Raw genomic sequence first — 20,398 nt, 5'->3', positions numbered from 1 at the left:
GGAAGACAAAGAGACCTGAGAAAGGAACTAAACAAGACCAGACAGAACAAGGCCGAGGGTGGGCAAGCCAGGTAAAGAACAGACTCCGGAGAAGCCACCAAGCTGCCAGAGCAACACAGGGATGCAGGAATAAAGGCAAATGGATGTGGAAAGACCCGATGAGAATGATAACCAAAACCAGAGACTGAGCCATGATTAAAACAACCTGTGCCAAATCTCGAACAGGGAGCGCATTCAATGCCGAATGCTTGACAAGCTGCCTGTACCATAAGACATTCATTTCAATCGCGGGAGGGTAATGAGAGCCGTGCCGGATCGCCAGGTGCGAAGCCAGCTGCCGACGCAATATTAACCAGCATTGAATGTGCCTCGGGAGCACCCGCATCTGAGTATGGAGTTTTGGATTGATGGTGAATGGGTGACCAATTTAAATTCTTGAGTTGATGATGAATGGGTGCATTATTGAGGGAGACTTTCCTATGACAAATTCCAAATTAATTTATTTGATTGATGGTCAATATGTGCATTCTTGGATTGAGGGTGAATGAGTACACTAGAAAGAGAGCTTTTGTTTGATAAGTCATCAATTAATATCTTAGATTGATAACGAATAGGTACATAATTCATTAATCTTGATAAGAAAACTTAACTTTAAATATATTGTTGTCCTCATCCTCCTCCTCCTCCATTTCTCTTTCAGTATTTTATTATTAGATTTCTCTTTCAATATTTTATTATTATACATAACAACTTATTTGTTATTATTATTATTCAAAAATTCATTATATAAGTTTTTTTAAATCAATAGTAAACATTTTGGTTTATCTTTTTAAGTATTTTATTATTATACATTGTAACAACCTATGTTGCGCTATCAAGGTTACCTTTATCCTCATTCCCTATCATTTTCCACAACCATCCTTACACATATATTTATAAATTTAAATTTTTATATTTTAAAAATAGAATAATTTTATTTTTTATATTAATAAATATGTTATTATAATATAATTTTTTTTAGTCAATATTAAAATTATATTTAAAATAATAACTTTATCATATTACATTACTTCAAACTTTTTTATCTTAATATTACATTTTAATTAATAAATCATTTTCATCATAAATTTTATGTTTAATACATATTAAAATTTTATTAAAAACAATAAGTTGACTTAAAAGTTATCAGTGAAGTATGAAATTGCAACAATTATATAGGCATGTACCTTATTCCATTTATTGGAAAACTTTCCATTGTATGTAGTTGTTTTTTATGCTTATTAAAATAGGTTTGTTTTTTATTTATTATTATTATTATTTATATGATAAAAAAATATTTGTATTTATTATATTTGTAATTTTATTTTTATATTAACAAAAATATATTTAAATTATAAATATTTTATTAAAAATACAAAACATATAAATTTCTATAAAAGTTTATTTAATTGTTATGAAACTTATTTTTGTTAAAATATGATTGAAAATAATTGATATGTAAATTAAATGGGTAGCATATTGGATATATGTATACTTTATCTAATTTTAATAATTAAATTATAATAATAATAAAATAGTTTTCGGTTTTTCTGACCATAACCTTCAGTGACTCTGCATAAAATCAAGTTACAACACTCAAGAGGACATAATTTCTTTTGGCAAGATTCGTCCCAATCCTCTTATCACATTATTTCTTCATTGACGGATTGCTCATGGGTATAGACAAAATAAACATAATCTTTAAACTCGAGCGTGAGGTAAAGATGAATGTTGCTTGAACCCATTGACTGGTAGAAGAGGTGAGGACTCGCTTGCTGGCCGAATCAACCCAGGCGGGTTGGGAAGGAGGGGGCTTCTTCTTGGCTTTCTAGACGATGAGTCCAATGGATTCGATTCTCCCTTCCCTAATTCCATAAAACCCCTTAGTAGTAAGTAGTCAACATTTCAAGAAACAAGGGAAATTTGTGCCCGACATTTTTATGATTACAAAAAAAATTATCTTCTATTTCCAACGTTTTGCGCTGAACTTGAACTCGGGACCTCTACTAAGTTCCATAAACAATTTCAACATTTGATTGCTCTGTGTCCTACAATGGAGAGGACATTTCCCATTATTGAGTGTTTTTCTCAGGTATACATAGTTCCGTGATTATTATTTTTCAAGTAGCATTTCACCGTTAATTTTCCCCTTCAATTATCTTTCAAACAAACATGTTTCATTTCTTTGTTTAGATTTTCATTTATATAGACGATATTTTATATTATTTTTAGCTATTCTTAGAGGATAAAAAAATTAGTTATCAATTTGAACCATCATACTACTAAAAATGAGTCATCATATTACTTTTAATAATAATAATAAATAAATATTCTGAACTATTTTATGGGTTGTTTATGGGTGGTACGTGAACGCTTTTATAGGTAGTTTAATTTTGATATTTATGGATGATTTGGATGGATTATTATTTGGCATTTACATTGACAAGCTCAAAGGTTATCTAGAGGAAGCATGATGTGTTAGCACGATTAGCTAGGATAGTCGTCATCTTTCTTCTCTATGCTGACGATATTGTTCTCCTCGCAAGTTGTCCATTTGATCTTGATCAGCAACTTAGGCTTCTTAAGGATTTCTACTCTACCATGGACATGACTATTAACACTGACAAAAAAAAGTTTATGATTATCAAATCCAAGAAGGACACATACACTAATTTTATTTATGACAATAATAATTTGGAGGAAGTGTATTCTTACAAGTACCTAGGAATTGATATTCATCACAAGCTCAACTAGAACTATAGCATTGAGAAAAGGATTAATGAGGGATGGAAAGCTTACTTTGGTCTTGAAAATAATTGTAAAATGGCAAACCTCATAATGTGGGATAAAAAGAAGTTCCTCTTTGAAACTTTAGTCACACCCGTTATCTTGTATGGATGTGAGGTTTGGAGTTGCAGCATCTCTAGAGAATCCTGGAGAAAGATTGAGCAAATCCAGAAGCGCTTTATAACGTATAACATGAAAATTAAAAGCAATACACCCTACCCTATTCTCCTTATAGAAGTAGGTCTTTCCTTATCGAGAGCTTAATTATGACTAGAAGTAGCTTTTGTTGTACAAGCACAAGCTCAATAACATAGGAGATCGTAGACTTCCTAAGATAGCTTTAAATTCCAGCAAAACCAGTGGAGGTGGTATAAAGACAAAAGGGCCTGGTTAAACCATTGGGAGATCAACAAGAATGATGCATTGCAAAACATTAATAACATTAAAAATATTGTTACTTCTAAGTTCAAAGAAAAAATGTGGTGTGAGAAAGATTTAGCAGCTAAAAGAAAATGAAGTTATTATAAGAAGGTTATCAACCCCACCCTAGAAGATCAAAAGTATCTCTCTGTTTTAGCTAGCTCAAAGAAGAAAGTTAATATATCGAAGATTAGAATGAACTCTCATGAGCTCCATAGTGAAACAAGTCGCTGGGTAGTTCCTAAAACACCATGGATGGAAAGGATCTGCCATCTATGTGAGAATAGGAACATTGAGAATGAAAACCACTTCCTCTTAGAGTGTCCCGCGTACAACCACATTAGATCTAAGTTTCATAATCTTTGTCGTAATACTAACCTTCCTAGGCTTTTATGATGTCAAAATTATAGTGAACTTGGGAGACTTCTATCCAAATTTTTTGAGCATAGGAATAAAACCTTTAATCAAACTAAATAATATGTTTCTTTATGTCCGATAAACTAAAGTCTGATCTAAATGGACGTTAACCATCATCATCATCATATTATATTATGTTTTAATTTATTATATATTTATTATATTGTATTTTATGATGAGAATAATTATTTATAGTTGTTAATAAATGAAGATTGATTTATTATTATTATTTAAGATAAATTACTCCATCTAAAATGAGATGATTTAAAAGAGACAAAATTTCAGTCATATTAAATGCCTTAAAAAACTCTTAAAACCAGAAAAATAATATTAAAACAATACTCTAAATCCATATAAGATTTCAAATTATTTAGTCTTGAATTACAATTAAATTTCCACTATTTTATTTTTATTTAAATAAATATTTTAAAACAAAAGAACCAATTTAACTTCCATTTAAATTTTGATTGGCAATAAAAGCACACGGGAAAGAACATAGGAAATGGATTTTTTTTTTTTTTCATGAAAATGGATTTAGTAAAATTAGTTGTCATAGCCAAGCATAAAACAAATATTTTGAGGAGACCTACCAGATAAAGAAAGGATGGAAAATTAAAGACAAAGGCAGAAAATACAATAATTTTAACCTAGTCATTTTAAGTTACGACACGGAGAAGGTGAGTAAGCAGACCACTAATGCGACCACAACACAACCGTGCATGATCACCCCATGAAACCCACACAGCAACCAGACCTCCAAAAAGAGTCATCTCGCGATCATCTCATTAACCTCACACATCAGCACCACACAATCATCCCAACCACAACGCGATACGCACCATTAATTGGAGGAAAGTAGAGCACACCTATACAAGAAGCAAGCCGCCCAGCACACCTAAAATTATGATTATTTTGCTTGAACTCTTTCTATTTGACCCGTTCATCTGCTTCCCTGGCGGATAAGCCCCCGGTGTAACAGCTGGCGACTGTGTGTGCTGCTTCGTCGGTGCAATAGCTGGCCCTTTTGCCGTGGATGGAGATGGAGGCAAAATCGAGTTAATGAAAGGATACATTTCATAATGGGCATTGCAGCTTTTGCTCAAAACCGTAGCTCCTGCGCTTCCAGGAATTCTTGATAAAATAAAATTGATTGCGCTTAAGAGACATGTTTTGCATTGGATACTCGATATATCTCTCGTGCACTGCACCGCACCGTAAATCCTTCGAGACAGGGAGTCTGTACTTGTTCCCGAAGCATATAACTTAGATCCAGACGCTGCTTCACCTGACAAATTGGTTAATAGGCTCTCAACAGCGGCGTTAAAAACATCAGGGGTGGACATATTACTATGATTATAATTATACCATCCACCAGTAGACATTTGTCCGAAGAAATCATATTTTTCATAACGTAAGAAGCAGTCATCCAACAAAATTAAACCACCGCCGGTATTCCCACACTTGTGCCGAATTGTAGTGACTGCTCTATGGGAGCAGTTGCGGCACTGTTCGGCTGTTGTGTCCCTGGAACATTGTAGGAGGCCGTATATTTGGCCATCCACACAAGTGTTAAAACCAGTTTGGGAGGTGTGTTGAACAAGACTATTAAAGACTGTATTCAGATTGCTGTCTAACGTACTACCGTGCGTATAGTTGAAGTCGAAGAAGCACACAGTGTGTGGAACCTGGAGTGCATCGGCACGAAAAGCAATGAGTATGAGGAAAAGTAGGACGAGGTAGAAGAGCCTAATAATTTGCCCCATCACGAAGAATCCCTTCGTTGGAAATAGAATTCTCGTGCTCACTGAACAAAGGAGAATTTGCAGGGGATGCCAACGTTGTTCCTGCAATTCTGTATATATAGATTTGAATAATTGATTTGCATATTCTATATATAAGGATGATAACAAGATTCGAATTTTAGGCACATTGTCCACCAAGGAAAAAAATAACCCATGAGTTCATTATGAAATTCAATTCAAGTCCGATACGAACTTTTTTGATATTTTTGGGGTGTGGAGCGGGTATAACGGGATTCCGCTTGACCACATTCACGTTTAAGATAAAAAGTCCAAAAAGTCCGTTGGTATTTCGCGCTATATATATTCACGGTTTTCTTTCCTCTGTGAATGCCAGCGTTATTTTGACTTTGACTTTGACTCGAGTTTGGTTCAACAAATAAAATTTTAAGATTTTATTGGTTTTCTTTCTTGTGTGAATGCCAGCGTTACTTTGACTTTGACTCGAGTTTGGTTCAACAAATAAAATTTTATAATTTTAAACATTTTATTAATTACGTCTGTGAACACCACTTGTGTATACAAACTTAGCTGATTTTGTTTTCCTAAAGGCGTAGTGCAACAAACAAACTAGGTGATTTATTGGACCCTTTTTCAATAATCCAAGATCATCTTTCTTTTTCATTTTCCTTTTTATTGGTTATATTTATATTATTGGGTTTATTTTTTATTAGATTAAAGTTATTATTACTGGTAAGTATCTAATTACTGCAAAAAGATAATTATTTCTAGGGTTAATATACTTATACCATTACGGATACCTATTACTACTCTATAAGTTTTAACATAGTATACCTTATATACTATATTAGTATATAAAGATATAATAGGGAGATATATTAATGATAGGATATATGTTATAGATATTATAATATTTTATATAGTATATTAATTTATATATTAATATATTATATTAAAAATTGCATCATATTATATTACAATAATATATAGTTAATATAGGTATATTAATTATATCTAATAGATACTAATAACATAATTTAATGGTATTAGGTTATAGTAATTAGTTTCCATCTAATTTTTAGATTTTTTAGAATAAGCTTTCGAAACTCTTTCTAGGAAATTTTAGTGACATTAACTAAAGCATAGGAATCACACACAAAGAATGTTGATAGGTCCTTGTGAATGTAGAGGGAAACCAAGTTATTCATGAAGCACACAAAATGTACTTTTGAGGCTCTTCAGTTTCAACACAAACTTTATGATGGTGTATGGGTTAATTCCAAGAAAGTTGTAGCTATGTAACACTTTCCCTATCTTGAAAATGACAAACTTATGTGAATTCTTTGGAATTTCAAATCCATAGTCTACAAAGCCTAACTATGGTAAGAAAAGCCTCCTATCTGCACCATATCAAACCCAAAAGTTGGACAGTTAACATGGTGGCCCTGGGTCTTTTTTATTGGGCTTGAGCTATATGAGCTTCATTTACCTCATGTTGTCCTCATTTACTCCCCTTACTCATATGTAGGCTCTAACACCCATTATTATTGTGTAAATTTTGCATTTATTGAAATAAAATTCAAGTATACCCTATAAAATTCATGTGTGGTTATTTTAGTACTAGATCACAAAACTTGATATTGTGAATATTAAAAGAGAGATTGGGTATCTTTCCTAACTATAATCAATTTCTTAAGTGTACTAGATGGTTTTCGAAACTTCCCAATCGTGTTGATATGAAAACTAAAGGCTTTCAGATCTAACTATGGTGCTCAAAACCTCATAATCGCACACATATCCCCCTAAATGGAATACATCCATTAAAAGGATCCACGAGATAGTGTAGGGGATTCTTCATGGGTAATAAGCCAAATAACCTTTATACCTGGTCTCAGGAACTTATTTTCCTCCATTTCCTACATTATTGTCCATAATACCCATTTGTATTTGGAAAAACATACCAATGGGTAGAGTCTATTTTGGTTTATTTCCCCTCACTAGCCTTATTATAACAAACAAAAATAAACTCTACCCTCTGACTAACATCATCATAAGAATGCACACGAGAAATACAACTAGAATCATATTGTAACTTATAAGCTAATGGGCCTATATTCAAAGGGACTTTTGGAATAAGAAAAATGGGAAAATTTTGACAATTGTGTGAACTACAAAAATGGCAACAACTGATTTACACAGAAAAACTTTTAGATATAGAAATAAACAACAAAAATTCCAGAAAATGTAAATTGTGTTTGCTATGTAGTATAGATTTAGTATACAAACTATGAAAACACATATTAAAGAAAATACAAACTACGAAAACCCATATAAAAGCAATAAATAAGAACGCAAGGTTTGGAGAGAAAATATAAACTATGAAAACTCATATAAAAGAAATAAATCAGAACCCAAGATTTGAAACTCCACATGTCCATGCATCCATCGACTTCAAAAATTCTAAATCATGAGGTCTAATTGAAACAAAATGAGTTATATGGAGACAAAGAGATTGTCGTGGAGTTAGTGATTGCTAAAGTTTGTAGTGAGTATTGTTTTTTTCTCCAATAAATTATGTCAATGTCAATTTGCGAGTAGTCCCACGAGTATTAATTTTCTCTACTATTGCTAGAATGTTAATATTATATATGTGGTACTAGTACACTATATTCTAATAATCCCCTATAATATTATATTAAACCATAGTTAGTAATATTATATTGGATTACTAATATTAATGAATAAATCATTTCTATATTGGGCGTTGTAGAATTTGAGAGAGCTAATGTATTGTTAATCGTTGAATTTAACAACACTACACCTTATCAGCATTTGATGGCCTTAATGCAAATGATTGTGACAAAAGAGGAATGATAATAGGCTATATGAGGGAGTAGAAAGGGAAAAACTTACACTCTTGATAGAAGTGAAGGCCCAATGTCTCCCCAACAATGAGACTTTGCAAGTCCTTATGCAATCTTGGGTGAATAGCTAAATTTAATTCCAAAAAGGTTCCTCAAAATGGATGAAAACTATGCTACCAACACCTCCCATAATTATCATAACATAAGGGTATATTTCACATATCTCATCTTACTTGTCTCTTTAATCTAGTTTATTACATTGATAATATTTGTAAACCTAATTTAAATTTTAGATCTATGGGTTATGGAACACTACACATAATAAGTGATAGGGTATACCCCTACATGGAATTATACTATACCCTACATATTAGTATTCCTATATACCTAGGGTATATATTATCATATAATATCCTAGGGGATAATATATTATATCGTCACATATATATATATATATATATATATATATATATATATATATATATATATATATATATCCCTATTATACTATAATAGGGGTATATATAAGGTATACACTCTATAATGATTAGGATAAGGGTAATAATACATTATATATTAAGGATATATTATTATATATATAATATTGTAGGGTATCCTATTATATGAATTTTTAATAGATTAGAATGATTGAGTGTGCATTATTTATCTACAATTATGCACAATTTGCAATCACATGGTAGGTTACACTGTGTTTTGAAGCCTAGGTAGGAAATTTATATATCGTGTCATAGGGTTTTTGTGTGTCATGTTAAATAAATGTTAAATTTATGGTTTTAGAGGTAGAGTTTGGAGGTAATGTCACTCAATGGCTTGGCTAGGGGATGATTTATGTCAAGTAATTAAATGATAGAATTACAAATGTAGATATTTGCGTTCATTCCTTCACATGCCCGACTTTTACCCACAATCTATAGTTTTGAATGAATCTTATATTTTGGTTCCAAAATGCTAAGTACAATAACAAGATGCTTACATTCTTTCTTCTAACAACATTCATAACAAATATTACACAAAATGTCAAACATAACAACTCGATTCCATGAGAATTGGTATTATTACCAACAAAATGCTAAACATGAATATAAGAACATGTAATAAATCAAATTACTATCTTTTCTCTCAATAATTTCACACCAATTTGGTTACAAAGGAATGATTCACCTTCCAATTGTAAGAATCAGTTTAAATTCCACACACTAATCCTCATGATTGGGTGAATATAATGTAAATAGATAAATAAGTAATATGAACAGTCATCGGGAGATGAAGTGAACAGTCTTTCCCTCATGTATATAATGAAGACCTACCTAAAGGAATAAACACGAATCAATTTTTGGTTGAGTTACTGCCTGGCTTCACATGGTATCAGAGCCAGCTTCGAAAATAGTTGTAACTCCAATCTACCTACTGCTATCTGTCCTCTTCCTACTACTCTCTGTCCCCTCCATTATCGATGTTGTGTGTTGTACGTTGGTCTGACATTGGTATGCATTGATGTTGCTCATTACAATGCTACTCGTTACTATGCATTGATGCTGCTCCAATCCAAAAAAAAAAACCTTTTTTGTATTGTCAATGAACACGACTGTTTGTTTGAGGAATTCTTTGGATCTATTTTGTTAATCATGGAAAAGAATTCAAGAATTTAATGTGCTTAGTGTTTTGAAGAGCTGAATTTCATTCTTGCTCTGAACCTCATGAGGTCCATATACAGCTGCGATGACTTTTGTGTTCCCCATCTCAAAGATAGCAGAGCCATCAGCTTTGTCAACAACTCCCAGCTGTGCATGTAACTGTCGCATTTCCAGTGGTCGACGCCCATCCAGACGTAGCCCCTATGGACTAATGTACTCCATAATGTATGATATGGGAACAGAATGCTCTCCCTCCAAACAAATTATGTTGTTCCTCTAGCTATGCAGTCACGATTATTGCTCAATAGCTCGTAAATGAAGCCACTCGCACTCAAGTGAGACTCCACACCGATTATTGCAAGAAACCGAGGTATTAGAAAGCTTTTAACGCTAGCCTGGTATTTTTTTTAATGCTAGCTTGACATGGAAAAGGTGCCTGAGTCTGCTGCGTGAATGATGGTATATATGTTGAAGTTTTTTTGGCATAAACGTTGAAGTTTTTTCACATAACGTTGGCGTATACTTTGAAAGTTTTTTGTTGAAGACTTTTTGGCATGTAAAATGTGTTAATAGCCATGTGTTCAATGTACTTTGAACGCTGTTGAATGTACTCTTAACGTTGTTTAACACATGGAATTGTATTGAAGTTTTATGGTATATACATTGAGATTAGATTGGTGAAAACCAAATTCAGATAACTTTGTTGCCTTTTCATGTAAAACAATTCACGAACATTGCGAAATAAATGATGAGGAAGAGATTTGAAATCTTTTGAGAATGCATAGCTGATCTATGTTTTATATTTTCATTAAAGACAAAGACAGTACAAAGCCCTATATGGAGGGAATGCCCTTTTGAATTGTAATTTAAAAAAAAAAAAAAAAAATTACCACCAGAAGTACAATTTTACTATATATTGGCAGAAGTATTTTTCTATCAGCAGAAGTAATTTTTTTACAGAATGCATTCAATCATATCCATGGTGGGAATATTTCTCACTGGCAAGGAGAACTATCCTGAATGGTCTTGGATGATAAAACACACCCTCATTTTCAATGAGTTCTGGAAAGGAGTGTGTGTCGGAGACGGAGCCTACCTCACACAAAGAGCTCGTCATTTGGGAAAACAAGAACAGCAAATCTTATGCATTAATCACAACATCTGTAAATGAAGAGGTGAGTCGCCATATTTTGTCATTTTCAATTGCCTTTGAAGCCTTCCAAAAGCTGAAAGAACTCTTTGACTCACATTCTGCACTTGAAGTTATTCAACTCATGATTCAGCTCTTCACTCTTGAACTGCAAAAAAATGATCCTCTTGCTCTTGCATCTGAAGTAAAGTCTATATAGCATGATATCAAATCCACTAAGGTTGAATTGGATATTCCTCTTACCGCTTTTCTCAAGGCAATTTATCCTACTTACTCCAATTATCTTTAGTCATTGCAAGCAAATATAAATCTCAAAGATATCACCTTCAAGACTCTCTTGTGAAAAAGTTTGCTGAAAGAGAGAAAGCTATTGGAAAGAAGAAATCCCCTAAATCTTCTGAAGAGGTCGTGTGCCTTGCTCATAAAGAAAAGAATCCTACTCAAGATTCTTCAAGAGGAAGAGGTGGTCAAAGAGGAAGAGCAAGATATTTCAGAGGCAGGGGGGCAGACATTCTCAAGGAGAAAAGGCAGATTTGCACAGCATTTGTTGCAAAAGAAAAGAAGCTACCATGGGACAAAATTGAGCAGAAAAGAAGCCAACGGAAAGGTAAAATTGATGATATAGAAAAAGGTAAAGCACCTGAATCTGCTCACTATGTTGTGGCACAATGTAATATTGGAGCAAATGAAGATTTATTTAATGCTTCACTTGCTTCTTGGAAAAATGATTGGTTGCTTGATTCAGGAGAAACCTGCCACATGACTCATAGAAAAGATTTTTTTGAAGAATTTATTGACAATGTTGATGGAGCAGTATACTTTGTAGACCAATCAAAAATCAAGCCATCAGGGCTTGGCACAATCAGGCTTAAACTGCCTGGTCTTCCAGACTTTCTTCTGCATCATGTTCTATATCTCCCACAACTCAAGAGAAACTTGTTGTCCTTGGTCCACATCCGCCAGCAAGGTCACTTCATTCATATGTTTGATGGCAAGCTTGAGGTAAGAAAAGCATCTGACCACTCACTTGTCATGAGGGGAATAGAAGAAGAAAGGCTTCTCAAGCTACAAGGAACCTCTGCTTGTGCACAACGTTTCTCATACAATTCTCATCATGAAGAAGGTACACTTCCATCAAGTTTATTATGGCATGCTAGATTTGGACATTTGAACTATGACAGTCTCAGCTTGTTGAAGAAAAATGGTGTTGCTGGTTTGCCTACAATTCCTAGGAAACTTAAGCAATTTGATGCTTGCATCCTAGGAAAGCATAACAAACAATCTTTTCATGATTCACATTCAAGAGCACTTAGAAAACAACTCATTCATTCAAATTTTTGTGGTCCAATTCCTGTTCCTTCTGCAAATGGAAATAAATATATGATGACATTTATTGATGACTACACAAAAATGTGTTGGGTTTATTTATTGAAGAACAAATCTGATGCTTTTCAAACATTCAAGGATTTTCATAAATGGATTGAAAATGATGCACAATCTTATCTATTCGAACTGGTAATGGAAAATAATACACAGCAAATGAATTTGAAAACTATCTTCGCCAACATGGGATCAAACATCAAACAAATGTGCCTTATAATCCCCAACAGAATAGTGTAGCTGAAAGAATGAATAGGACAATCTTAAATATGGTACGATCCATGCTCTTCTTCAAAAATGTAAAGATAATGTTTTGGGTTGATGATGTTCTATGTGCTGCATATATAAATAATAGATGTCCATCTAATGCTATTAGAAACAAGACTCCTTATGAAATGTGGTATGGACATGTTCCTTCGGTAAAGCATCTCAGGGTCTTTGGTTCCACTTGTTATGCCTTGATACCAAAGGTACATAGAAACAAACTTGGTGCTAGAAGTCATAAGTGTATCTTCCTGGGGTATTCAAACACCTCCAAAGCATACCGTCTCTATGATGAAGTAAATAAAAAGTTTGTTGTATCTAGAATGTAATTTTTCTTGAATCATCCAAAATTGACAATGTTATTGAGAAGCAACTTGATCGCTTGGATAGATTCACAAAAGAAAAATCATTTCAAGAATTTGATAATCAGATTCCACATCTTGAAGGGGGAATTCCTATACTAGATCAACATGTGGAATCCGCTTCTAAAGAACACTCTCCCCCACATGAAACTCCAACAACAGATGATGCTTTAAGTGATGTGATTGATAGAATTGGGAGACTCAATCTTGGTTCAGTCCCAACTCAATCAACGGAGAAGCCTAGACCATCTGAGAAAGGTCCCCCAAAGTGGTTGACAAAGACACTTGAAAGTGTTCATCTTGATGAGGTTGGAAAGACAGGAACTAGAAATTCAAACCGGAAAAGTGGAGGTGATGTGGATGACTCTAATTCAGCTATTGATATGGATGTTTCTTATGATTGTGAATTGAACTTGTCTACAGATTTTGAACAAACTTCCTTCAAAGAAGTTGCTTCTCATGATGAATGGAATGAAGTGATGCAAAAGGAGTATGATGCCCTCATAAAGAACGGTACTTGGAAGCTGGTTGATCCTCCATTAGGAACCAAACCAATTGGATGAAAGTGGGTCTATAAGAACAAGTATAAAGCTGATGGCTCACTTGACAAGCACAAAGCTAGGCTTATGGCAAAAGGTTTTGCACAGAAGGAAGGGGTCGATTATGAGGAGAATTTTGCCCCCACAGCAAAATGGGCTACCATCTGGACACTCTTTGCACTAGTAGCTCAGAATGGTTGGAAAGTCCATCAAATGGATGTAAAAATTGCTTTCTTAAATGGAGATCTAAAAGAGAATGTTTTTATGTCTCAGCCTGAAGGATTTGTTGTGAAAGGACATGAACATAAAGTATACAAACTTGTGAAGTCCTTGTATGGCCTCAAACAAGCACGACAAGCCTGGTATGAAAAACTAACTGACCATCTTCTGAAACTCAATTTCAAACATTATGATCTTGATGATGCAACTTTATTTGTCAAGAAAGTTGGCAAAATAGTTGCATATCTTGTGGTATATGTAGATGATCTTTTGATGACAAGGAACAATGAAAGCTACAATGCATCCATAAAGAAGGAATTGGGGAAAAGTTTTCAAATGAATGATTTCGGCTATGTTCATTACTATCTTGGCATTGAAGTAACCCAACATCCGAAGTCCATATTTCTTTCTCAAAAGAAATACATTGGAGATTTGTTGAACAAGTTTGGCATGAAAGAATGCAATCCTCTTACTACTCTGTAGAAATTTTGAATAATATGACACATATTCACAGAGATTATCTTGATTATACACTTATAAGTGGAACATGCATAATACATAACCTCCTCTACGTTGATCATCAATTTACAGAAGCAGAAACATTCACAGGCGCACATAGAAGCATCAATCAAACTCATTAACACAGTATGTATCCCGGGGAAAGCATCTCGCTAAAAACCCCAACTATCTGTATATTATATTGATTGAATCATGTAACATTACAAAGTACAATGCTTATCACAAGCAATCTAGTACCAGCTCCACCTATTACACACAATACAGCTCAGATCTGATCTCCAAATCTCCCCCGCTGCTTGCCTGCCTCCACTGCACAATACCTGCTCAAGAATTGATGAGAATGGCTTACCAAACTCGTATTTGACCTGCAAATAATCATTCACACTCTGTTGGACGTGAGCACAAGCTACAATTCATGGTATTGGCCAATTCATTGGCATACTCAATCCCTCTGATTGTGCAAATCATCATGCACAACTACAGTCACAACTGATAGCAAACTGATCCTCTAACACCTGTCCCTACTGAACTGAACATGCACTGACATGCAACTGAGTTAACTGATGTATTCTATAGTTGCATTATGAGTTAATAACTTGTGAATTGATTAATAACTAATTCACCCAACTCATCTCTAGTCTATTGATCAGTTAGACTAAATACAACTAGTTTAACAAAGCTAAACTGAACACAACTCCATAAACTACACCTCCAGTCCACTAAACTCAACTCACTTGAGTTCTAACTGAAGTCCTACATGCAAATATTAGTCATCCCATAGGTAACCACATATTTCCCTCTGGGATCTGCATGTACCACATCCGTAGCTCATCCTGAAGTGCTCCAAGAGAATAAGATCAAGTTTATAGTCCAAATATTATTATGAGACAATAATATTTGACTTTTCTATTTTTGACAGCCAATCTAAAAATAGACTTTGATCACTCACAATGTGATCACTCACACTGTGGTCACCCACACTATGATCACTCATACTATGATCACCCACACTGTGATCATCCACACTGTGATCACTCATACTGTGGTCACCCACACTGTGATCACTCATACTGTGATCAAAAATAGAACTTACGCCATAATTTGCTTGCGGGTCCACTCAGTGAAGGCGACTCCTTTCCACTAAGCTCCATCATCTTGTTGCATTCTCAACAAGCATTTCTTGTTGCACACTTTTCAACACTCCCTCTCAACAAGAAAGGCTTCCTCTCAAACCCGATCCTGTAACTCTGCAATGTTCTCCATGCAACACATCTGGTCGGTCCACTTGCTCTTTCATCAAAGTCTCTGACTGCTATTGCCTTTGTTGACTGAAAAATTTGCATCTCTGTGCTCTTCAGTATCTGACTACTCTAGCCTCTGTCACTTTGATCTCTGACTGCATCTGTGCTATTGCTAGTTCTATCTCCCAGCATTGCATCTGCACTGCACCTCCAAACTGACCTCCCTGTTGGGATAGAAACACCCTCTGATGCTGAAGCTCTACCTGCTGCTAACAAGTGCTCCCTCTCTAACATCTGCGCTACTGCAACATATCCATGCATCTCGCACCATTGCACACCTCTCTGTGCCACCTAGCACTGTGCAAAACACTTGTGCCTCTCGCATTGATACAGCCTGCTAGCTATGCGCTGTCCTGGGATTCACTGCACTGTCGCTCTCTCTGCCGCTCCATCTGCATCTGTCTCTACCCAATCAGTCAGTTCTTGCTACTACACATCTGGGCCTCCCGTAGCAAGGTCTCATCCAAGAGGTTGGGTACCTCAAGGATCCTGCCCCTCCTCCTTGGGATGATCAATCCACATCACCCCACCTCCTACCTGGAGGTATGGCTGCATGTGATCCCTCAGCCCACCTGGCTTGAAGTTTCCCCCTACTGGAGGTCTCTGGATCAGTAGATGTCTCTACTCGATCTCCTCTCAGCTTCCCCTGTTGTGGCTCCTCCACAACCTCCTGAAGCTGTTGCAATCGTGGCTCCTCCACAATCGTCTAAGACTTCTTCTGGCTCTGCATGTTGAGAGGTAGTGTATGCTCCCTCTCAACCACCAAGTCTCCATCATGACAATGAAAGGATCGCACTTTCGATTTGTCAACCTTCTTTCCATCATTGGAAGAACAAGATTCAGAAATAGAAACCTTCTCCTTCCCCTTCTTCACCTTACTCGCTAAGGCACAGTTCTCCTCATCCTGCATGGATGAAGAATTGTCTCTGGTGCTTTGTCTAATCTCCTCTTGCATCAAATCTGACCATAGTCGTTCCCAATTTGGCTGTTTCTCCCTTCCATTCACCGAGTCCTGGTAGCTATGCCAACTCTTAGGAAGGTCAAGGAGTGCTAGACTCACTATCCTCATCCGACAGTCACCCACACACTTCCCAGCTCATTCCGGCATTGGGTGAACTTCGTGAGATACTGGGGCATACTGTCTCCATTCTCACACTTAATGTTTCTGAGTTTTATCTCTTGCTTTGGAATTAAATTCGAATTCCACCAGCACAAAACTCAACTGCTTCCGATCTAGAATTCGTGAGAACAAAGCATTTCTTGTACAAAGATCGACTGTATGGGCATTCACCGGATATCTCACCTTCCAAAAGAAGGATGAATCGAGAGGCTACCCGGCCCGATTACAGACTCTGCCTGAAGAAATAAAATGTAAACACTTCCTGAATAATAGATCTGATGATCAATACAGCACTGATATCATGTAGAACTTCTTCTACAAATCAGCTCGCTCCAATACCATGTAGAAATTTTTTCTGCAATTATCTAGCTCGCTCTGATACCATATAGAAATTTTTCTACAAATTCGCCAGCTCTGATACCATGTAGAAATTTTGAATAATATGACACATATTCATAGAGATTATCCTGATTATACACTTATAAGCGGAACATGCATAATACATAACCTCCTCTACGTTGATCATCAATTTACAGAAGTAGAAACATTCACAAGTGCACATAGAAGCATCAATCAAACTCATTAACACAGTATGTATCCCGGGGAAAGCATCTCGCTAAAAACCCCAACTATCTGTATATTATATTGATTGAATCATGTAACATTACAAAGTACAATGCTTATCACAAGCAATCTAGTGCCAACTCCACCTGTTACACACAATACAACTCAGATCTGATCTCCAAATCTCCCCCGCTGCTTGCCTGCCTCCACTGCACAATACCTGCTCAAGAATTGATGAGAATGGCTTACCAAACTCGTATTTGACGTGCAAATAATCACTCACACTCTATTGGACGTGAGCACAAGCTACAATTCATGGTATTGGCCAATTCATTGGCATACTCAATCCCTCTAATTGTGCAAATCATCATGCACAACTATAGTCACAACTGATAGCAATCTGATCCTCTAACACCTGTCCCTGTTGAACTGAACATGCACTGACATGCAACTGAGTTAACTGATGTATTCTATAGTTTCATTATGAGTTAATAACTTGTGAATTAATTAATAACTAATTCACCCAACTCATCTCTAGTCTATTGATCAGTTAGACTAAATACAACTAGTTTAACAAAGCTAAACTGAACAAAACTCCATCACCTGCACCTCCAGTCCACTAAACTTAACTCACTTGAGTTCTAACTGAAGTCCTGCATGCAAATATTAGTCAGCCCATAGGTAACCACGTATTTCCCTCTGAGATCTGCATGTACCACATCCGTAGCTCATCCTGAAGTGCTCCAAGAGAATAAGATCAAGTTTATAGTCCAAATATTATTATGAGACAATAATATTTGACTTTTCTATTTTTGACAGCCAGTCTAAAAATAGACTTTGATCACTCACATTGTGATCACTCACACTGTGGTCACCCACACTGTGATCACTCATACTGTGATCACCCACACTGTGATCATCCACACTGTGGTCACCCACACTGTGATCACTCATACTGTGATAAAAAATAGAACTTGTGCCATAATTTGCCTGCGGGCCCACTTAGTGAAGGCGACTCCTTTCCACTAAGCTCCATCATATTGTTGCATTATCAACAAGCATTTCTTGTTGCACACTTTTCGACATACTCCAATGGAACAAAACTTAAAGCTCACATCTATTGAAGGAAAAGAATGTGAGGATGCAACAAAGTATAGACAGCTTGTAGGAAGTCTCAACTACCTAACTACTACTAGACCAGACATTTCGTTTGATGTTGGAATCCTCTCTAGGTTTATGCAAAAGCCTTGTGAGGGACATTGGTCTACTACAAAAAGAGTTCTAAGGTACTTGAAGGGAACTCAAGACTTTGGAATCAAGTATACACAGGTGGACGACTTCAGCTTGATTGGATACTCTGATTCAGACTTCGATGGAGACAAAGAAACTAGGGTATCTACTTTAGGATATGCTATGAGTCTTGGATCAGGATTTGTCTCCACGAGATCATGCAAACAATCAGTTCTAGAAGATTCCACAACAGAAGCAGAATACGTGGCAGCAGCTGAAGCAACAAAAGAAATTGTGTGGCTCAGGAAAATTCTTGAATATTTGCAGGTAAAACAAGTACAATCAACTCCACTCATGATTGACAATACCTCTACAATAAAGTTGGCCAAGAACCCATAGTTCCATGATCGAACAAAGAACATCAATATTAAATATCATCTGATTCAACATCATGTTGAGGCCAAAACAATCCATCTCCATCATTGTTCCACAAATGAGAAAATTGCAGACATCTTCACCAAAGCGCTTGGAAGTGAAAAGATTGAACGATTCAGAATGATGCTTGGACTCACCAACATTCCTTTAGATTAAGGGGGGGAAATGTTGACACCTAATCCTCATGATTGGGTGAATACAATGTAAATATATAAATAAGTAATATGAACAGTCATCGGGAGATGAAGTGAACAGTCTCTCCCTCATGTATATAATGAAGACCTACCTGAAGGAATAAACACGAATCAATTTTTGGTTGAGGAATGATTATAAGAGTTCATCTTTATAACTAAACAAAACAACATTCTTTTTTGCTTTAACTTTAAGTTGTCATCAATTTAAAAGTTGTCAACTATCACTGTTATAGTTAATATTTATGAGATACACAAAATGATAGTACTTTGATTTCACTTAAGAGTTCCAAAGGAAAGTATGAATGCTAACAATTTGATTTAATTTAACTTCTATTACTTTTTCCTTTGAATTTTATCATCAATTTTACAAAGATAACTAGTTCTCCCAATACGTCGCCATTGTTGTGGAAAAACACATCCTGCCACCTATATTTTTCACAGAATCATGGGGACCCTTCTATTTTGGCTATAGATATTTCCATTCTTTATGGGAATTTGGGTAAATTTTGTTTTCTTTGGTCTTTATTGCTTGACATTGGGACTTTTTAAGGGGACAATCATATCTTGGTTGTTGTGATTATCGCCTTGGTAACTGATATATACTAATATATAATATAACAATATATATCTCACTTATACTATTATATCCCTATATAATATTATTGGTATATATCAATAATATATATATTATATTATATATATTACTATATTGTTATACCTCCAATACCTATAATTGTATATATAATACTATATCCATAATATTAATGATTATAATTAAAGTGGGTGTACTCATAATTATAATGGACTATCATAGACTATTATACCCCATTATTATAATATATTTATTATCTCATATCAATATCTCTATATGTATCTAAAATTGTATTACTATGTAATGGAAATATAAAAGATAAGTAAATTGGAATGGCGTCAGAAAATTAGGTAAAAAACAAAAGCTTCCTTTCACTTGGTGAAAATAAGCTTGCTAATTTATTATTATTTTAATTTTTTTAAGTGTGGGTTACAATAAAATTGTTTGCTATGAAATAATATATACTAAAAAGGAGTATATATATATATAGGGATATGAGTATTTATTTTTTCTCATGTATTGATAAAATGCACTTGAAATAATGAAACCTCGTTTCCTTCAAGTGGCGTGGTTATAACATAGCCCCA

At 35.0% G+C, this 20,398-nt stretch overlaps 1 protein-coding gene across 1 annotated transcript; it reads right to left on the bottom strand.

The window, feature by feature from the left end:
• Positions 1-4,529: 4,529 nt before the first annotated feature.
• LOC149213362 (cysteine-rich repeat secretory protein 38-like) lies at positions 4,530-5,426 on the bottom strand. The gene has a single exon (XM_089388998.1). It carries the CDS (start codon positions 5,424-5,426, stop codon positions 4,530-4,532), a length of 897 nt encoding a protein of 298 aa, XP_089245124.1.
• Between the last annotated feature and the right edge of the window lie 14,972 nt (positions 5,427-20,398).

This window comes from Pinus tabuliformis, chromosome 1_1 (assembly GCF_031772625.1).
Source record: "Pinus tabuliformis cultivar Carrire ecotype Pingquan chromosome 1_1, CPIR1, whole genome shotgun sequence".
NCBI classification, from domain to species: domain Eukaryota; kingdom Viridiplantae; phylum Streptophyta; class Pinopsida; order Pinales; family Pinaceae; genus Pinus; species Pinus tabuliformis.
Note: the sequence above shows the minus strand (reverse complement) of the source record. Positions and strands in the feature narration are given on the sequence as shown.

Excerpts from the sequence above, each read along its gene's own strand:
- LOC149213362 (XM_089388998.1), bottom strand. The coding sequence starts at position 5,426 with ATGGGGCAAATTATTAGGCTCTTCTACCTCGTCCTACTTTTCCTCATA.